General features: G+C 45.6%; 1 protein-coding gene across 2 annotated transcripts in view; it reads left to right on the forward strand.

The window, feature by feature from the left end:
- KIF3C (kinesin family member 3C) overlaps window positions 1-20,246 on the forward strand; it is a 292,680-nt gene that overhangs the window by 268,495 nt on the left and 3,939 nt on the right. The window contains exons 6-7 of one of the 2 annotated variants that reach the window (XM_078650020.1): window positions 5,196-5,307; window positions 7,447-7,622. In XM_078650020.1, coding sequence (XP_078506146.1) covers window positions 5,196-5,307; window positions 7,447-7,622 — 288 coding nt within the window. The remainder of the gene's footprint in view (window positions 1-5,195; window positions 5,308-7,446; window positions 7,623-20,246) is intronic. The other variant, XM_078650021.1, reaches the window with a different exon arrangement.

Raw genomic sequence — 20,246 nt, forward strand, 5'->3', positions numbered from 1 at the left:
TGCTATCTACTACTCACTCTACTACTTACTCTCTACTACCCTCTACTACTCACTCTCTACTACTCACTCTCTACTACTCTCTACTACTCACTCTACTATTCACTCTACTACTCTCTACTACTCACTCTCTGCTACTCTCTCTACTGCTCTCTACTACTCTCTACTACTCACTCTCTACTCTATTACTCACTCTCTTCTCTCTACCTCTCTACCTCTCTCTACTTCTCTCTCTACTAGTCTCTACCTCTCTACCTCTACCTCTCTACCTCTACCTCTCTACCTCTACACCTCTACCTCTCTCTACACGCACACATATACACATATATATATATATATATATATATATGCATACATATGCATATGCATTTATGTATGTGTGTGTATATATATATATACATACATATATAAACATATATAATCTGCATATCTATATAAATACAAATATAAATGCATGCATACATATACATATATGCATACATATGCATGTTATTTACATGAAAGTTTTAAAAACACTAATAAAAGCAAAGCTAAAAAGCCACCTTATTACAAACAGAATGGCTTTAACTTAAACGAGGGCGAGATCTATTGCATTTTCAATTACTTTGGTTCCATCAAGAAGGCATTCAGATTTGTCACACATTTGCCATAAATTCTGAATGTTAGCACTCTAGTTGCTCATTAGATCACTGTAGTAAAGCTACTGCTCACCAGGGAAGTCTGCTGCTAATCATACTTTCTATGGCAAAATGAACCCCCTCATTTTGTTCCTTTTTAAATTAAATGTTTTCAGACTTACCACTTCATTCCGATCAAGATGGCTTCTGGTGTGCCATACTTTTATAATCAAAGAGATTCTATCAAAAAAAGTGAAAAGTGATAATATTTGCCATACTTTTGTCATAAGTAAGACTGTTAGCGCTCTAGTTGTTCTGTAGAACACTCTGGGACATTCTGTCATTGGGCTATACTTGGGCTACATCTGGGTGATATTTGGGCTACATTTGGGCTCTTTTGTCTCTGGTGGCCATCTTGGGAGACTGCATGTCAGAATTTTTTAATGAAATAGAAGAGGATTTGGGAAGTCACTCAAAATGTGCCCTAATTTTTCTTTCTGCAGCACTAATCATACTTTCTATGGCAAAATATACCCCCTCATTTTGTTCCTTTTTAAATTAAATATTTTAAGAGTTACCACTTTATTCCAATCAAGATGGCTTCAGGTGTGCCATACCTTTGTAATAAGTAGGACTGTTAGCGCTCTAGTTGTTCTTTAGAACACTCTAGGAGGCTGCAGTAGAACACAAAGGAATCAACTGACAGTCTCTGTCCTTGTTGGATGTACATGTTTTACTGAGAATGTCAGACTTCATGCTCACATGACTGAGAAAGATAATGTGAATTTACAGAAAATATGCTTTCAGTTTAGCTTATAGATCCCCTTCCAAACCACTGTGGGAAAAGCATGAGATAATAGTTTTCTTTCAAACATGATTCATGATATCCCAGCAGAAGGCTTTTTCACATGGTAAAATCACCTTAGAACACACCACAATTCCTAAAATGAGTATGGTACCATCAACAAATGATTTATAATATAACTAAAGTCCTAAAACCCTCTATTAACTACAATGCTTTTTAATGAGGTGCTATCATGTATATTGGTCCCAAGATGGCTGCCAACACTTCTTGGATGAAGTGCTGACAGCCAATCAGATCTCACGATGAGATGTGTGGTTAGGCTCCGCGCAGATATATATGTGTTTTTGAAGTTAATTTTCATAAAAACCACTGGAGCAATTTTCACCAAATATAGCAAAGGCACTTCTGCGTACCAGTCCCTACAATTTTGCCAAGTTTGGTGTAATTCCGTTCAGCGGTTCGGGCTGTAGCCTTGTCAGAACGTCCTATGGAAATTAACATGGGGAAAACACGTTTTGGGACCCCCCTTTTTTCTCAGCCCCCACTTCACGAATCCCCCCGAAACTTTCAGGGAAGGAGCGCAGCGGAGCTGGCCAAACGTTTGGAAAATTACACGTAAATTCCTCAACCGGCGCCAAAGTTATTCCCAATAGAATGTTGCGGATTTCCTATGGTAGCTAGGTCCTAACTATATATACCTACTGGCTATCGCCAGTAGGTAATATACTAAAGAATATACAAGAGGTCTCGAATGCTCGACCTAAAAACTAGTAGGTCAGGACTGACATTACTGACAGCTGATTAGCGCACTCAGTCAAGCTCTTGGTGGTTACCCACACAGTACATCAGGATAAAAAGGGCTTCAACGTCTGATCAAACTGGATCCGGTCCGTCCTTGTTTTGTGCCCAGCTGCACTGAGGCTGGAGTCTGCAGTGGTGCATAAGTGATAGGAAAGGCTTTTTATAATAAAAACACTTTAGTCGGTTCTCGTGGGAGCTGCCAGCACTTACTACCTTATCGTAGACAACCTTCGTATCCCGTGTTCACCGGGGCCTCCATCTCTTTTGTGCTATTCTGAAGATGGGCTCTGAATTATTTATCGCCCTTGTCACTTCTTTTCTCTTCCTGACTCTGCTTCTATTCTGTACCACTACATGCTACAACAAGCAGCACTTACCAGCTGCCCCTTTCTGCGTCCAGCTCTAAACCTGTTGTAGGACTTCTCAAGACACAGGGCCCGGTGTAGGTGGCCCATTACCGGTTGGTAAACCCGAACTTCAATAAATTTCAGGCTTACCGACCTGTATTGAGCCTTTTCTGATGTAGGGGATGATTCGGTAAATACCGAATCGGTATTTACTGATTCGGTATCTACCGAATCATTATTTACCAATTCGGTATCTACCGAATCGGTAAATGACATGTAGGAAGCACTTTTAAGAGTGCTTATGTGCTGTAAGGATTCGTTATTTACCACCAACTATTAGTTGGTGGTAAATAACGAATACTTTTGAAAATGCAAATCTGTGCATTTTCAACAGTGCCATGTGGCAGACATACATGCCCTTAGGGCATGTATGTGTGCCACATGTGCACACAAGCACTTTTCAGGGGTGCAACAGGGTGTCAATGTGACACCCTGCCACCCTTGAATGTTTCCCTATTTTACCGAATCGGTATTTACCGATTCGGTAAATTCACATTCATTCCTATGGGCCTCCAGGCCCATAGGAATGAGTGGGAATTACCGAATCGGTAAATACCGATGCGGTAAATACCGAATCAGACCGATTCGGTAATACTTACGAATTTTTATCTACATTGCATTTACCGATTCTAAAATACCGAATCTGTAAAATTCAGTATTTTAGAATCGGTAAATCTTCATTACCTACATCTAGCCCTAGATCTTTTCTATGATTTATGATCCATTTGCATCTCAAGTACTGAACCTTGTGAACATTGATACCCGATAAGTACTGCATGTGCAGTGCAGTACTGACCTTCTCCGTGCCAAGCACTGCATCCTCCGCACTCTCACCGCAGCCATTTCCCAGCTCCTGCCTTAATATCACCAACATGGCTGCCTCCCAGTCACACACTCTTTATTTGTCCTGGCACATTTTAGTTCTCAGTCTTGAGCATTTTATTTTTATTTATATAATTTTAATTTGTTTTATGAACACACAACAAAAGGTGCACAACCTCTCACCCACAACAATACAATCCTCAGAGCGGAGGCGCAGCAGTCCATTTATAGCAGAAACAGATTTCGCAAGTGGGTATAGAAAGGCAGCCAAACCGCAGTCTTGAGTATTTCTTTTTTTTTTACAATTTAAATTATATATATTGAAGCCCCTCCAGAATACCAGGAACATGTGGAAAACACATGATTCATATGTTACAAATATGTAAGTCTCAATTCTGAGTGTATTTTACATATTTGTGCACTTTTGTCAATCAGACCCAGTGTTCTAGTGCGTACTTTATCATTCTAGAGGTGTATGTCTTATGTAACCCAGAAAGAGCTTTCTGGAGTGCCCCAGTGTATCATGGGATGCCCCTCTTTCTGTGGCAACCAGTGCTTAATTTGAGCCAGTGGTTTCCGGTGTGTGGCACTGGCATTTATTTGTCATCACCGGCGCTTGTAACATTCTACCACAAAGTGGCGCTTTAGAGATGCACACAATAGTTGATTATTAATTCAATAATATCTGTTGTCAAAGCCATTCTTATCGTTTTGAGGGCATGGGATAGTAGGTTAGTAGTAGTGTTGTTACTATGTATGGCATGGTAGGGGCAATGTGTGGTGTAAACTGCAGTGGTCTCCTGATGAGAGCCCTACCACTTTTTTATTTTTATTTATTTTTTTACAAATTAAGCACTTGTAACAACACAACAAGCAGTCACAGTAAACATGTTCATATTACTCGTGTTAGAAGACCTGGGCTCCAAAGTACTATTCAGACAAGCTCCGCTGTCTCTCCATCAGCAGGCTTGGGCCTACCCCTGTTTCAAATCAAGACTACTGTTGTGGAAGTTTATTGTGTATTTTGTTTTATATAAAACAATCCAGCGGGTAGTAACAAAAAAAAGCCATTTTATGGTACACCTCCCAGTAAAACTCACACTAACCCACTGGGTTGCCCATCGTTTGCAGCCCTGCCATGGTCGCAGACATTACACTACCCCGCCTCCTGTGCTGAAAAAGTTTGAAACTAAAATAACGACTTGTAAAGCAATATTTTGATCCTGTTCCCTTATTGGCTCCCATTAAATAATCTTTAATAGACTTAAACCTTCATACATTTCCCCCTTTCTACTATTTCTTATACTAGTCCTTCAAAGTACTTTGATAATCTTAGTGACATTTTAGTAATTTAGTTTGCAGAAATTATGCAGAATGCCCCAAAAATTACACATTATTACACAAATTGTCAGTCTGGCGTTTTGCACTATTTTTAGTGGGAAATGAATGGACGCGAGAACACGTAAATACCACAAAATCAGCAGCCACTTACCTCTGTCCGTTCATGTTGTTCCCTTGCTCACGCGTAATGACGTCATCGCAGCCATTTTGTGTATCAAGCTAATGTGAAATGCCGCACATGATGCGAGATTACCTCAGCGTGAACGAAATTTCACCCGATATGATGACGATGAGTTGTTTTCAGTGGTTATATTCTTTATGGTGATGAACTGCACCCAATGTTTCCACAGGGTTACTTGAAGTTGCTTCAAAGCCTCTTTTTAAATTGTCCTCTCTCCCCTGCAGTGGTGGCGGCAGCCAGATGAAGAGGAGGCCAGCATCCGCCGTGGGGTACAAGAGACCCATCACACAGTTTGCACGGGTTGCCATGGCAATGGGCTCCCATCCTCGATATCGGGTAAGGGTTCAAGTGATGGATGGAGGGCCATGAAAGGACATCTGGGTAGAAATATCAGATGTAATGCACGCAGATTGGGCGAAATGATGGACATAGAGGTGGGTAGGCGTGGGTTGGGTGTTAATGGGTGAATAGGTTAATGATGAGAGGATAAATGGATGGATGTATGGGTGAGGACCGCGGTAGTTGGATGTATAAGTACACGGAATAGATAGAGTGGTAGTTTTCATGCTATCCCGTAAGTGTAAGGCTAAATGGATGCTTCAAAAGATAGGTGGGTGGATGGATGGTTGCTTGAATAGATAGATGAATGTCTGGATAGATGAATGGTTGCTTGAGTAGATGAATGGTTGCTTGAATAGATGAATGGTTGCTTGAATAGATGAATGGTTGCTTGAATAGATGGATGGTTGCTTGAATAGATGAATGGTTGCTTGAATAAATGAATGGCTGCTTGAATAGATGGATGGTTGCTTTGGTGGTTAGATAGAAGGGTGCTTGAATAAATGAATGGCTGCTTGAATAGATGGATGGTTGCTTTGGTGGTTAGATAGAAGGGTGCTTGAATAGATGAATGGTTGCTTGAATAGATGAATGGTTGCTTGAATAGATGAATGGTTGCTTGAATAAATGAATGGTTGCTTGAATAGATGGATGGTTGCTTTGGTGGTTAGATAGAAGGGTGCTTGAATAGATGAATGGTTGCTTGAATAGATGAATGGTTGCTTGAATAGATGAATGGTTGCTTGAATAAATGAATGGCTGCTTGAATAGATGGATGGTTGCTTTGGTGGTTAGATAGAAGGGTGCTTGAATAGATGAATGGTTGCTTGAATAGATGAATGGTTGCTTGAATAGATGAATGGTTGCTTTAATAGATGAATGGTTGCTTGAATATGTGGATGTCTGGATAGATGAATGGTTGCTTGAATAGATGGATGGATGTCTGGATAGATGAATGGTTACTTGAATAGATGAATAGTTACTTGAATAGATGGATGGATGTCTGGATAGAGGAATGGTTGCTTGAATAAATGGATGGTTGCTTTGGTGGTTAGATAGAAGGGTGCTTGAATAGATGAATGGTTGCTTGAATAGATGGATGGATGTCTGGATAGATGAGTGGTTGCTTGAATAGATGGATGGTTGTTTTGTTTGGTGGTTAGATAGATGGGTGCTTGAATAGATTAATAGTTGATTGAATATATGGCTGGATTTCTGAATAGATGAATGGTTGCTTGAATAGATGGATGGATGTCTGGGTAGATGAATGGTTGCTTGAATAGATGGATGGCTGTTTTGTTTGGTGGTTAGATAGATGGGTGCTTTAATAGATTAATAGTTGATTGAATATATGGCTGGATTTCTGAATAGATGAATGGTTGCTTGAATAGAAGGATGGATGTCTGGGTAGATGAATGGTTGCTTGAATAGATGGATGGCTGTTTTGTTTGGTAGTTAGATAGATGTGTACTTGAATAGATTAATAGTTGATTGAATATATGGCTGGATGTCTGAATAGATGAATGGTTTCTTGACTGGATGGATGTCTAGATAGATGAATGGTTTCTTGAATAGATGGATGGGTGATTGGAAGGTTGCATGGTTAGATAAATGGATGGGTTAAATGAATGAATGCTTGGATGGAAGGGGGCTTACATGGATGGATGCTGGGATAAATGAATGGGTGATTGGATTGATACTTGGATACAGGATAGATGAATTGGTGATTGGGTTGTGAATAGGTGATTGGGTTGTGAATGGGTGATTCGGTGGTTGAATTGTTCTATAAATATATAGATTAATGGAAGGTTGGTGAGCTAAGGCTGTGAGTGATTTTACTTGCACCACTCACATAACAGAAGAAATTAAATCTAGGCGACGGTTGGGCGCAATAATGAATGAGGTTTTGCATGGATTTGTGGGTTCTTTGGATCTATGGATGCATGGTTTGATAAGTATATTAATTAACACATGCATGGATTAACGGAATGTTAACAGCTTGGCGCTTGGATGGTTGCATTGGCGCTTGAATGGTTGCATAGAGGATGAACATATGCGTGTAGTTTGCATATCCTAGTAGCTGCGACTGTCCTCGCGATCAGCGCTTGAATATATGAATATGTTTTAATTGTGTAGGCTGAAAACATCATGTTCCTGGAGCTTGACCTGACCCCTCCCACCCTCTTCGAGATGGACTTCTCCAGGGACCACGCTGAACAGGACCCTCGCAAGTTTCACCTGGAGCGACTAATGCGCCTTGACAGCCTCATGGAGCGCCCAGCGGCGGCCAGAGTGCGGAAGTCCAGGTCCTGGTTAGTACCTTCGTAGGGGAAGTCTTGTGGGTGTCGCGGGGGAAAGGCCAGCATAGAGAGGAGTCAGCCTGTCCATAAATGAATGGACGAGTGAAAGAGCTGAGTACATTCTTATTTTTAAATAGGGTATATATGGATCTTCTCTGCACCTACCTCTAGAACTGCCTTTTCCCCTACACCTATATCTACTTCTTAATCTACCTCTACCCATTCCTCTTCCACTACATCCATAGGTCTGCCTCTACCTCTACCTCACACCGGGATCTATCTTCACACCAAACGCTTTACCTGCCTCTGCCCCAGAACCTACTCCTCTACCTACTGCTACCAATAAGCTTCCCCTACACCTATATCTGACTCTACTCTGCACCTACCTCTAAACCAACCTCTACCATTACTCCTATCTCTACATCCACACCTACGTCTGCCTATAACTCTCGCACTACATCTGTGAGTTTCCCCTACCACTGCACCTAACTCTTTTCAGGCACCTACCTCTTATCTCTACCTCCATGCCTACCTCAACACCAACCCATATCTGTTACCTTTGACGATTTTGGTATTTAATGACACTTTGCCATTTTTAAGAATTATAAAAAAAAGTGCATTAATTCATTGTTGTATATTTTTTCTTACTACCCAAAGTATTGTATATTTTGACATTTCTTCCTTTTGAACTGGTTATGTTTTAAGTTTTCTTATTTTCAAATAATACCATAAATGTCCGGCGTGCTCCGTTGACCTGCAAGGCTGCGTTGCGACAACTGGCCCAGGAGCTTTTGTGCAGCTGAGTTGCAGAAAGCTCGGGTGGCGAGGATTAGAATCTTGGACCTCTTCCCAATGGATTTGTGAATTAAGGTATTCACCTTTGTGGTCCATCCATCTGTGCATGTCTTTTTTCATCCTTCTGCAGATGTGGGACACATACATCTGCACAACATGCCAAATTAGGCCTCAATTCTTACATCAACAGCTTCTAAAGGCAACTCAATGCTATGCTTTTCCTCCTCCACCACCAAGACCGACATTGTACGCTTCCCCGTATGGGCCATCTCTTCTTCGCTAAAACGTTTGAATTCATTGAAGAGCACTGCTCCAAAAAGCCATCCTCTTGTCCCTCCCTTGTCCTCTGCTTGGACGCTTTTTGGCAGAACTCTGCCTCTTATTGCTCCACCATTTCCAATCTCGTATATGTGCTTTGCAACATGTTTACACTCCATCTGTGTAGGGAGCATCAGTCAGCTCAGACGGGCACTTGTCCTTCAACCGTAACCACTGTAAAGAATCTTGGTGTTAAGTTGGATTCTGCTCTCAAATGTTTGTCTACTTCACTGATGAGGGCACGCAACCCTTATGGAGCGTATTATTGGATCAAGATTGAATCACAGCTGCTTTTATTTGGATACCTCCAAATTGCTTTTAAAATGTCTCTGGGAAATTCTGAATGATCTGCCAGATTCTTTCTGGGAGCATCAACATACTGTCATGTCCCCATCTTCATGAAATCCCTCCAGTGCTTAATTTGAGGCGGTGGTTTCCGGTGCTCGGCACCGGCATGTAATTGTCAACACTGGCACTTATGACAGCTGCCACATGGTGCCGCTGTTTGTGTAAGCTAGAAATAAGCAGAACAAAAGTTGTTTATTAATTCAATACACAATAAAAACAACAAATTCCTGCCGCCCTAACAATTCTTATAGCTTTGGGGGCCTGGAAAAATCTGAATTGTCACACTTGTAGCCATGTGATGGTTAGTTGTTGGGTTAGTACTGACATTGGTGGTGCTGCCAGTGGCAATAGGTGATGCAAGTTGTGGTGACCTCCTGACGAGGGCCCTGGCACTTATGTTCTGCAATGGTGTCCTGTCAATGGCGGCATCTCGTCAAGGTGCAGTACATAGTCCACAGAAGGCTGTAAAATCAGATATCCTCTTGCCCATCATGTTTGTTCTTTATTTACATGTGTGCTGAGATCTGTGCCAGGTGCCGTGCCAACAGCAGTACCAAACGTTATGCATTAAGAGGAAGGGTGCTCCACGTGCTAACCAACTGCACATTGTTGGACACTTCACCGAGCACAGTGCTGGGTGTCCTCGCCATCTGACTTGTTTTTGCACCTCCTCGTTCGTGGTCACGTGGACAGCTATTCCTCTAGTTCCATGGATTGCAGAATATAGAAGAGGGGTGGGGCTGCAGAATTCAGTGCGGCATTAAGGATTTCAAACTTGGCCTTCTTTAGCTGTCAGCAGCAGTCCTGTCAGCTCCTGAGGCGAAAAGCCGTGAGATTTTTAACTGAAGTTTTAGCTTTGTGGTGTAATAACTGTGCTTTTAAACAAACTTACTGCTGCTATTACGTGCACTTTCCCAGCGAGCCGGTCTCAGCGCTTACGAGGGATTTTGACACACCTGCGCTGGTTGAGGGGAAGACTGCGGCCACGCCCACCACCCTCAGGCCACGCCCCCTCTCCAGCATAAAAACATGTGCTTCCCCCGGAAGCACAGCGGACGGGCGCAGCGGGCGCGCCGGCTGCGCGCCAAAGGCGCGCCTAAGGCAAGCCCGTCTGCGCCCGTCCGCGACCGGATCGCGCCCAGCGCCAGCCATGCTGCCTGTGCCCGTTCACACAACCAAAGGATAGTCTGGACCAGTGCTGAGTTACGGTCGTTGAACGTCGCCACTCCTTGTCCGTCGCCTGAGCTCAATTTGACTAATCTGGATCTACCCCCTTTTTGCTCACCCTGCCAAAAGTCACTCGGCGACGTCTCTCCCCAAACAGTCACACCTCTCAAAACAGCAAGCCGACTACCACCCAACACTTCCACTACTCACTTTAGGATTGGGCTACTTAATTGTAGATCCCTCCCCAAGCATGCTGATGATTTATGCTTGCTGATAGCGGACTCTGAATGGGACGCCTTGTGCCTTACAGAGACATGGCTCAACGAAGATAACATGGCATCCATTTAGCTAACAATCCCTCCCGGCTTTAAACTTAGCTTCTCTAATAGAAAGGAAGACAGAAGGGGTGGCGGAGTGGCTATCATCTACAATGATAAATACACATTGTTGTCCTCCACTCCTACCACATTTCCGGGTATAGAGGGGTTACACTTCTGCCTCCAAATCACCCCCCAACAGTCTCTAACAGGTCTAATCATCTATAGACCCCCGGACTGCCCGGCGTCATCCCTGTGTGAGCTTATGGACTTCATAGTCCTAAGCTCTTTAACCCACCCGCATTATATCGTAGCCGGTAATTTTAATATTCATGCCGACAATCCAGACTGTCCACAGGCTACTCACCTCATCACAACCCTGCAAGCTGCCAATCTAACTCAAGTTATTTCCGGCCCCACGCATCGGGCGGGGCACATGCTGGACCTTTTCTTTTCCAACATACTGAATACAAAAGCTAAATCTTCCGATACCATTGTTATGGACGGATCATTTTCTAATTACTCTGTTAATCTCACTCTCCTCTCAATCTCAGATTACAGGGAAATGCTCCTATGTGCGGAGAAAATGGGACAATTTATCAGCGGACATCCTATGCCCGGCTCTTATAGAAAATCCCCTATCTCTAACCTCTGATGTAAACTCCGATGCAGTATCAATGAATTGTTGGATTGGCAACCTAGTGGATTCCCTCGCTCCGGCCAGAATCGCAACGTCGTGCAGAGAATCGCCCTCTGCACCGTGGTTCTCCCCTGAGCTGATGGCCGAAAAAAGCAAATGCAAAAAGTTGGAGCGCCTTTGGCGAGCAAATTATTGTGATTCAGCCAAAACCAGCTATAAAAAAGCCCTTCATGCCCTCCACTTATCCATAAAAAAAGCCAAAAAAATCTTCTTTGCGACTTCCATCCAGCAGGCGGAGCAATCAAGTAAAGAAGTTTTTAAGATTGTTCAATCTTTCTTTAAACCCAGAGCCATTGAGACTGAAATCATCCCATCCGTAAGACTCTGTGAAACTATCTCAGATTTCTTTGACACAAAAATAATAAAAGTGTATGATACCTTTACGGACCCCGAGCCTACAGTTATGGCTGAGTTGGGAGATACTGAGCCACACGCTACCTCTTTAAATCAATTTCATCCTATCACCCTCACTGAGGCACTGAAAGAAATACTAAAATGCAAATCAGGGGCACCTGATGAACCATGCCCACCTAAACTTTGGAAATTGATGTCGGATGCAATTGTAGTTCCCCTTTTACATATATGGAACATGTCCATTGAAACTGGCACGTTTCCGGATTGCTGGAAACAGGCCACGCTCCTCCCGTTGAAAAAAAAACCTAATGGCACGCCGGATGACCTGAGCAATCTCCGACCCATTTCCCTTCTAGCAGCCCCTGGAAAAATGCTCGAAAAGCTGATCCAACGTCAGCTAAATAGCTTCATTGAAGAAAAAGGCACCTTACATGAAACTCAGTCTGGCTTTAGGGCCGGTTTTAGCACCAAGACGGCCCTCATTGAGGTTGCTGAGTCGATCAGGTGGTCCTTAGATTCAGGAGCATCAGCTATGCTGGTGCTCCTGGATCGATCAGCTGCTTTTGATACGGTGGATCATAGTAGACTGCTGCTGCGGCTGAAGGACATAGGCCTAGGAGACAAGGCACTGAGTTGGCTCCAGTCCTACCTCACAGATCGGTCCCAGAAAGTGGCGCTGGGCACCTTCTCTTCTAAACCCAAACGCCTCTGGTGCGGTGTCCCGCAGGGGTCGGCACTCAGCCCTTTGCTCTTTAATGTCTATCTGGCCCCACTTTTCACTCTGATTGCTAAATGGGGGGTCAAGGCAATTTTGTATGCAGATGATACGCAATTGGTCTTCCCCTATAAAGACACGTCGGAGGCAGCTTTAAGTAAAATCAGGGGCTGTCTTCGAGACGTGGCTAGCTGGATGAACACAAATAAACTTAAAATGAATGCTAGCAAAACGGAGGTGTTATTCTTTGGAAAACATAAACATCCCCCCGGACTTGTGGTGGCCCCCTGAAATGGGCCCAGCCCCATCTCCCGGAACCCATGCAAAAAATCTGGGAGTAAGATGGGATGAGAATCTCTCCTTCTTGCCGCACATACAACAGCTTACCGCCGGCTGCCTGCATAAACTTAGAAATCTTCGAAAATTCCTGCCTCTTCTACCAGTCGAGTGTCGCAAAATGGTTGTTCACGCGACAATTACATCTCGACTAGACTACTCAAATGGCCTTTACCTTGGTCTGCCCAAATATCTGGTGCAACGCCTACAGATCGTGCAGAATGCGACTGCGAGACTGATAAAACGCATTCCCTTTAGGCATCATGTCTCTCCGCATCTGCACGAGCTACATTGGCTCCCAGTGGTAAGCAGAATTAAATTCAAGGTGCTAACCTTGGCGTTCAGAGCGCTAAAAGGTACCTGCCCCAACTATTTAAAACTTCGACTCCCCCCGTTATCACCAAGAGCGACAGCTGCGATCTAACTCTATGCTTAAGCTAACTATCCCGCGTGTGAGGAAAGCCAGACTTGGAGGCAGGTCCTTCTCGGCTGGCACGGCGAAACTTTGGAACACCTTGCCCTCTGCCATCCAATCTGCCACGACAGAAGCTAGCTTTAGGAAGTTCCTAAAAACTTGGCTTTATATGCAATAAAACTTGAATTTCCTCCTGGCTACTTGCTCGCTGCTGAAAGACTCGTTAGCGCCGGGACACCTCACCCAGAGGTAGCTGTTCGCGCTTTACAAGCATCTGTATTATTATTATTTAGCTGCCAAACTAATCCCATCACTTCCAGGAAAGGAACATGGACAAGGCTTATAAATAGCCCTTTCCAAGATGGTGGGCAGTTCATCAGAAGTCATCAAAGGTTCCCAACCCAAGGTGCAGCAGAGCATTTTCCTGTGATGTCAGTTCCTGTTTGAGGCATACATAGAGGATACAATTATAAGAGGAAGATACGTTGCAACGCATTAGTTACCTGATTTTTCATTTTGTTCTTCTCCCTTTTGCTACTATTTTTGTCTCTAGTATTTTGCTTCCGGCAGTTTTGAGCTTCTACTAGAGTCTACTTCTACATATTGTGTCTGGCTCTTATCTTTTCCTTAATGTCCAGCAGACTTTGAAGCTGGGAGGTCTGACGATGGGTACAAGCAGGCCATGTAGATGTTGAACAGGGTGGGGCTCAAGGCACTCCACAGCTCATCTCTGTGGGTTCTGAGTTGAATGGTGGAAGTCTGACTCTCTGTGTTTGGCCGGAGAGGAAGGAGCAGATTCATTCTAGGGCTTTGATGCCGGCAACAATAGTAGCTGGAGAGGGTTGGAAATGTGCCTTGATGTGCTTGATTTTATCTGTAATCTTGTTTATGAATTCTGCTCTATTTCTTGTGCGTGGTCGGTGGCAGTAGGTAAAGGGGTTAAGTTAGTAATTTATTCACAAATTGAAAGAGAACATTTGCTTACACTGATGACCTGATCTTGTTGGCAGTTAGCTTGTGCTTGTCGGATACCTTCGTTGTGCATGATATAGGCTCACATAGAGTGCAGATGGAATTGGTTGTCTTCTCACAACCTTCCCAGTTTCCCTAGGGTTTAATGCTCAGTGAATGATGGTTTTCTTTTGATATGTAATTGTCATTGTTCTGCTGGTGGCACTACTTTGTTAACTATTTTGCTCATCATGGCACTATTGGAATTATTAACATAGGTGTTTATATGCAATCAAAGTTACCTAGAAATTGCTATGGAATTATAGACTGCAGCGCTTCCTGATTCTGATGTTTTTAAGGGACTTAGGACCTGATTACGAGTCCGGCGGTCCACAGGCCACCAGACTTGCAGGAGCGCAGCAGTGGCAGTCTTATGACCACCCTATCACGGCCAGGATGGTTGGGCCACGCTGGGACCACCATAACCACTAGAGATCAGCGATCCAGGGCAGTGGAGTAGCGCTCTTGAAGCCACAATATGTTTAGCGGCCTGCTAAACATATTACGAGTTTCCTCACTGCCACACTTTTCATGGCGGTGACGAAACAAAGGGGGCCCTACAAAGTCCCCATGTGCCTCTGCGCCATGTAGTGTTTATTGCACCGTTCCACACTGTACTACTTTAGAATTTTGTAAAGTAAAAGGATTCTAGATCTCTGTTAATGTTTCCACAACCATCACAGACACAGCAATATAGGTTTTTCAGTTGTAAAACCTGTCGACTGCTGGTAATGCAGATGTTTCCCCACAGTTCTACCTTTGTGGGCACGGTGAACGGAATTATAGGGCAGCATATGTTGATGGTCAACGACGGCTCACGTGGATGACGAGTGCTTCTTTCATCGTTGTTTGATGAAGAGGCAAAACTAATGCGACGTCTGTTGAAGCTCTTTGATATAAAAGCAGCAGGGACGTGGATTAAATTTTCCAAGTTGCAACGACTGAACTGCTACAGGCTGGATGAGCAGAAGGTGTGAACAGACGGTCTATCTGCGAGCTGGCAGATAGAACGACAAAGGAGACGTAAAGCGGAGAGAGATTGACCTTCTGAAGGCAAGTGTCTTTCCTGTTCTCATTTGGACCTTGTGAAGAGTTTAATTTGGATTCAAGGCAGCAGCAGTGGTGCCACATGAACAATTTAATTATTGGACTTGAGAGTAGTAGAGCATGTGCAGGCTTCAGCTTTATTGATGAGACCTGAAAATGAACAGATTGCAACAAACCGCGACAAATATGCCTTCTTCTTTTGGTGATGGGCCTACGCTGTACGTACTATCGTTCTGCAACCTGTAACAGACTCTCTTCATTCATCAGCCGTAGACCTGCCTTTTATCTTACACATTTGACCAGAGCCAGAGTTCTGTCTTTTACCTTGATAGAAGTTATCTCTACAAAGCTCATTGAATTGCATTGAAGGGGGCTATCCTCAAGATCTTCACTCTTTTCTTCAGTCTTTGCCCTGTACATCAATAATTTGATTTTCCATATCAAATAAATAAGTTTCTACGTCTGTTTATGTACTTAGATCGACATCTTGAATCATGGTATTTGCTGATGCTATCGCAGTAACGATCACAGTCCGTTTACAAACTTCGGAGACATTACAGTGCATTCCTTTACTCTTTTATACTGACTCTGATAAAAGCCTTATTATTAACCAGTTATTAATCCCCATGATATCATTAATCCTTGACCTCCAGCAAAGGCCAGCACTCTCCCCAGCAGCTCCGCCTGGTTGTCGACCGCGCTAACACCTGAACCCTCCACCCGAGCAGGGTTCGAGCCAGCAGCCCGTCCCTGCGCCACAGGTTTGATGTAGGCTCTTCCGTTTTTTCCCCCAGATTCCGCTTTACTCATTGTTATGTTGTTTTCGTTTTATTATTATCTGCTTAGTGTGATTCCCTCTCGCTGTACTGCCCACAGTTGTTGTTCTGCTTCGCCCTGTTCCCGCCGCTGCTGCCCTGCTGTCCGCCCCGATCCAGCCGCTCCCGCCTCCCTGCCTCTGCTCCCGCCCCCCTCCCCTACATATGGCGACCGCTGTGCGGTTGCACAGCGGACGCGCGTAGCGGGCGCACTGCTGGCGCGCCTAAAGCAAGCCTGTCCGTGTTCATCCATGCCTGGACCGCGCCCAGTGCCAGACCCCCTGGCCCTGCGAGAGACACGACACCCGACACCACTACGACGCCAACTACCTCCACGATCTCAATGCCGGCAGATCGTCCAATTGCTTCCAGGCCTCCCCGAAGCTCACCCATGGACCCTTCTCCTGCCGAAGCTGCAGCTTCACCAGCTACCAAACACCTGTACGCCCGCTCCGCTCGCCAGGGTGGAGCGAAACTATCTCAGATGCATACTACTCAACACCCACTCCATCCACAAGCATGCCATAGAACTCTGGGACCTACTCGACTCAGCCTCCCCAGACGTCGCCTTCCTGACGGAGACCTGGATGAACCCCTCCTTGGCGCCCGTCATTGCCATAGCCATCCCAGACGGCTACAAGATTACTCAAAGGGACCTCACCAACAGAGTAGGAGGAGGGATTGCCATTGTCCACAGGAATACCCTCAGAACCTCGACCAGCACCGAAGACACCTCCAGCGCCGCCGAACACTTGCACTTCCAGATCCACAATGACCCCAACACTACCCTCAGAGGAACCCTTGTCTACAGACCCCCTGGACCCCGACCACAGTTCAGCGACTCCATCTCCAACATCGTCTGCACGCACGCCCATGCCTCCACAGACTACATCCTCCGCGGAGACCTGAACTTTCACCTCGAGGACGCCAATGACAGCAACTCCATCACACTGCTCGAAAACCTCGCCAACCTTGGACTGAAACAGCTCGACACAACTCCCACCCACTCCGCCGGACACACGCTTGACCCCATCTTTTCCGCCAGCAACCACATCACTTTCAGCCACACCACCGAACTCCACTGGACCGACCATCGTTGCGTCCACTTCACCTTCAAGAACCCCACCACGCACCACCACCAGCAACGGATCCCCCACCGCAGCTGGAACAAGGTCACCAAAGACCAGCTAATCACCACCCTCGCCCGAGACTTCCCAACCAACACCACTGACAAATCCGGCCGCAACCTCAGGCAATGGATTGAGGCCTGCGCCAACACTCTCGCCCTGATCAAAAAACCCTCACACAGACACACCGACAGAAAGGCCAGCTGGTTCACCACAAACCTCCAGGAATCCAAGTGGACCTGCCAAAGACTCGAGAAGAAGTGGCCCCACAAACAGACACAGGACAACCACGCAGCCATCAAGAACGCCAGCCGCAAGCACCACCAACTCATTTGAGCTCCCAAAAAGTCCTCCTTCAAGGAACGCATTGACAACAACGCGCACAACAACAAAGAGTTCTTCAACATCGTGAAGTAACTCTCCAACCCCAGCTCCGACTTCCTAGCCACCTTCTTTCACTGCAAAGTCTCAGACATCCACGACAGCTTCAAGTCCCAGATCCTCCCGACAACTACCGACACCGCAGACTCACCGCCCCCCAGCCACACCAAGCTCCTGCTCTCCTGGACCCATGTCAATGACGACAACACCGTCAAAATCATGAACACCATCCACTCCGGCTCACCATCCGACCCCTGCCCTCATCACATCTTCAAAAAAGTGAGCTCCATCATCGCACCCCAACTCCGAAAGACCATCAACAGCTCTTTCGAGACCGCCACCTTCCCGGAAAACTGGAAGCGCGCCGAGATCAACGCCCTACTCAAGAAACCCAAGGCAGACCCAAAGGACCTCAAGAACTTCCGGGCCATCTCCCTGCTCCCGTTCCTGGCGAAAGTCATCAAGAAGATCGTCAACAGGCAATTGACCCGCTTCCTCGAGGAGAACAACACCCTGGACCCGTCCCAATCCGGTTTCCACAGCACCGAAACGTCCTCATCGCTGCCACCGACGACATCAGGACCCTGCTGGATAACGGAAAAACTGCAGCCCTCATCCTCCTGGACCCCTCGGCCGCCTTTGACACCGTCTGCCACCACGTCCTACGTACATGCCTCCACGACAAAGCTCTGGACTGGATCACCTCTTCCTCACCGACAGAAGGCAAAGGGTGCGCCTCCCTCCATTTCGATCCGAAGCCACCAAGACCACCTTCGGCGTACCCCAAGGATCTTCCCTCAGCCCAACCCGTTTCAACGTCTACATGGCACCGCTCACCAACATCGTCCGATCACACAATCTTAAAATCATCTCTTACACCCAACTAATCCTCTCCCTCACCAAGGACCCTGCCACTGCCAAAACAAACTTCCACGAAGGAATGAAGGCAGTCGCCGAATGGATGAAAAACAGTCGCCTGAAACTGAACTCGGACAAGACGGAGGTCCTCATCCTCGGCCCAACCCCCTCCGCCTGGGACGACTCTTGGTAGCCGACCGCACTGGGAGCCGCACCTACACCGGGCGACCACGCACGCAACCTAGGGTTCATCCTGGACTCATCGCTCTCAATGACCCAACAGGTCAACGCCGTCTCCTCCTTCTGCTTCAACACCCTCCGCATGCTTCGCAAGATCTGCAGATTGATCCCCACTGGAACCAGAAGGACTGTCACCCAGGCCCTCATCAGCAGCAGACTGGACTACAGCAACGCCCTTCTCACAGGAACAATGGCCAAACTCCAGAAAAGACTACAATGCATACAGAACGCCTCCCCACGCCTCATCCGTGACATCCCCCACCGCACCCACATCACAGCTCACCTGAGAGACCTGCACTGGCTCCCAGTCAACAAGAGGATCACCTTCAAGCTCCTCACCCACGCTCACAAAGCACTCCACAACATCAGACCAGTATACCTCAACAAACCACTCACCTTCTACACCTGAACCACCAGTTTCGCTCCGCTGACCTTGCCAACGTCCCACGCATCAACAGGACGACCACCGGCAGCAGATCCTTCTCCTTCCTCGCCGCCAAGATATGGAACGCACTCCCCACCCACCTGCGACAGACCCAGGACCTGCTGACCTTCAGGAGACGTCTCAAGACCTGGCTGTTCGAGCTGTAGCTGCACCCCACACCCCCCTCAGCGCCTTGAGATCCTCACGGGTGATTAGTGCGCTGTACAAATGACTGTTTGATTGATTGATGATATCCATTCATTTTACTAGCCCAGAGTAAAGTACCCTGGAGTAATTTTGCTGCATGAGTTGTAATCCCTGGCTTGGGGAAATTTACCAGCTTTATAGAATATGGAGAAATCTTTCTATATCTAAAATTGGGGATGGTTAAATTAGTCAAAATATCTATCTTGCTTTGGTTTACTTATCCTGTTCTTGACTTCACCTTGATACACGTTGACTTTAATTTTGAAGCAAAGTAAATTCTAGATATACTGTGTCATTAGTGGCCCCATATACAGTCTATAAATGGCTACAACTGTCTAAACAGGTTATTCTTAACCTGCTGGTATATTTAGGCTTCAGTCTGTACAAGGATTGCCCAGCCATGACTATCTGGCCTTGTGGCATAATTAGTCTAGGACGTGACTTCTAATTTTAGGATATCCACGGTGTCTGGAGCCAGCTTTTCAAGTATTATCTCCTACTTTAACCTTACTCTTACTTATGTGCCAGTAACCACTTCTCTGAAACCGTCGTTGAATCTATTGGTTCATTGCAAGACGAGTGCATTCCACCCACTTGGTCCAACTTTTCCACCCTTAATGGGTTCGCTAGTTTGGATGCATCTTTTTCACCTCATTTTGTTACCCTAGAGAATAACTTATAAATATCTTCAAGTAAGGGCATGTATGACATCCAGTTTATCCAATAGCAGGGCGTTATTATGCCATCCATTAATTGTCTGCTGCACTTTTCTTACTGCCCTTAGTAAATGATGCTGTTGACCAATTCAAGGGTGAAGCTGGCATTTTGACTTGGGAGAAATGTCTCTATTTTTCTAATCTATGCTGTAGAACTTCTGAAACAGCCTAACTTAAGTTGCAACACTTCCAGAGGATAGCTAGAGGTTTTTAGCCGTCCAAAACAACTTAACTGGGGTCATCGCTCAGAGGAGGGTGACAATTTGTTGCAGATTTAGGCTGCATGTCTAGCTCTTTAACTGTATTAGAATTAGATTTTTGTAGGTCATGAGTTTTACTTGGTGG

Source organism: Lissotriton helveticus, chromosome 6 (genome assembly GCF_964261635.1).
Source record: "Lissotriton helveticus chromosome 6, aLisHel1.1, whole genome shotgun sequence".
NCBI lineage: Eukaryota > Metazoa > Chordata > Amphibia > Caudata > Salamandridae > Lissotriton > Lissotriton helveticus.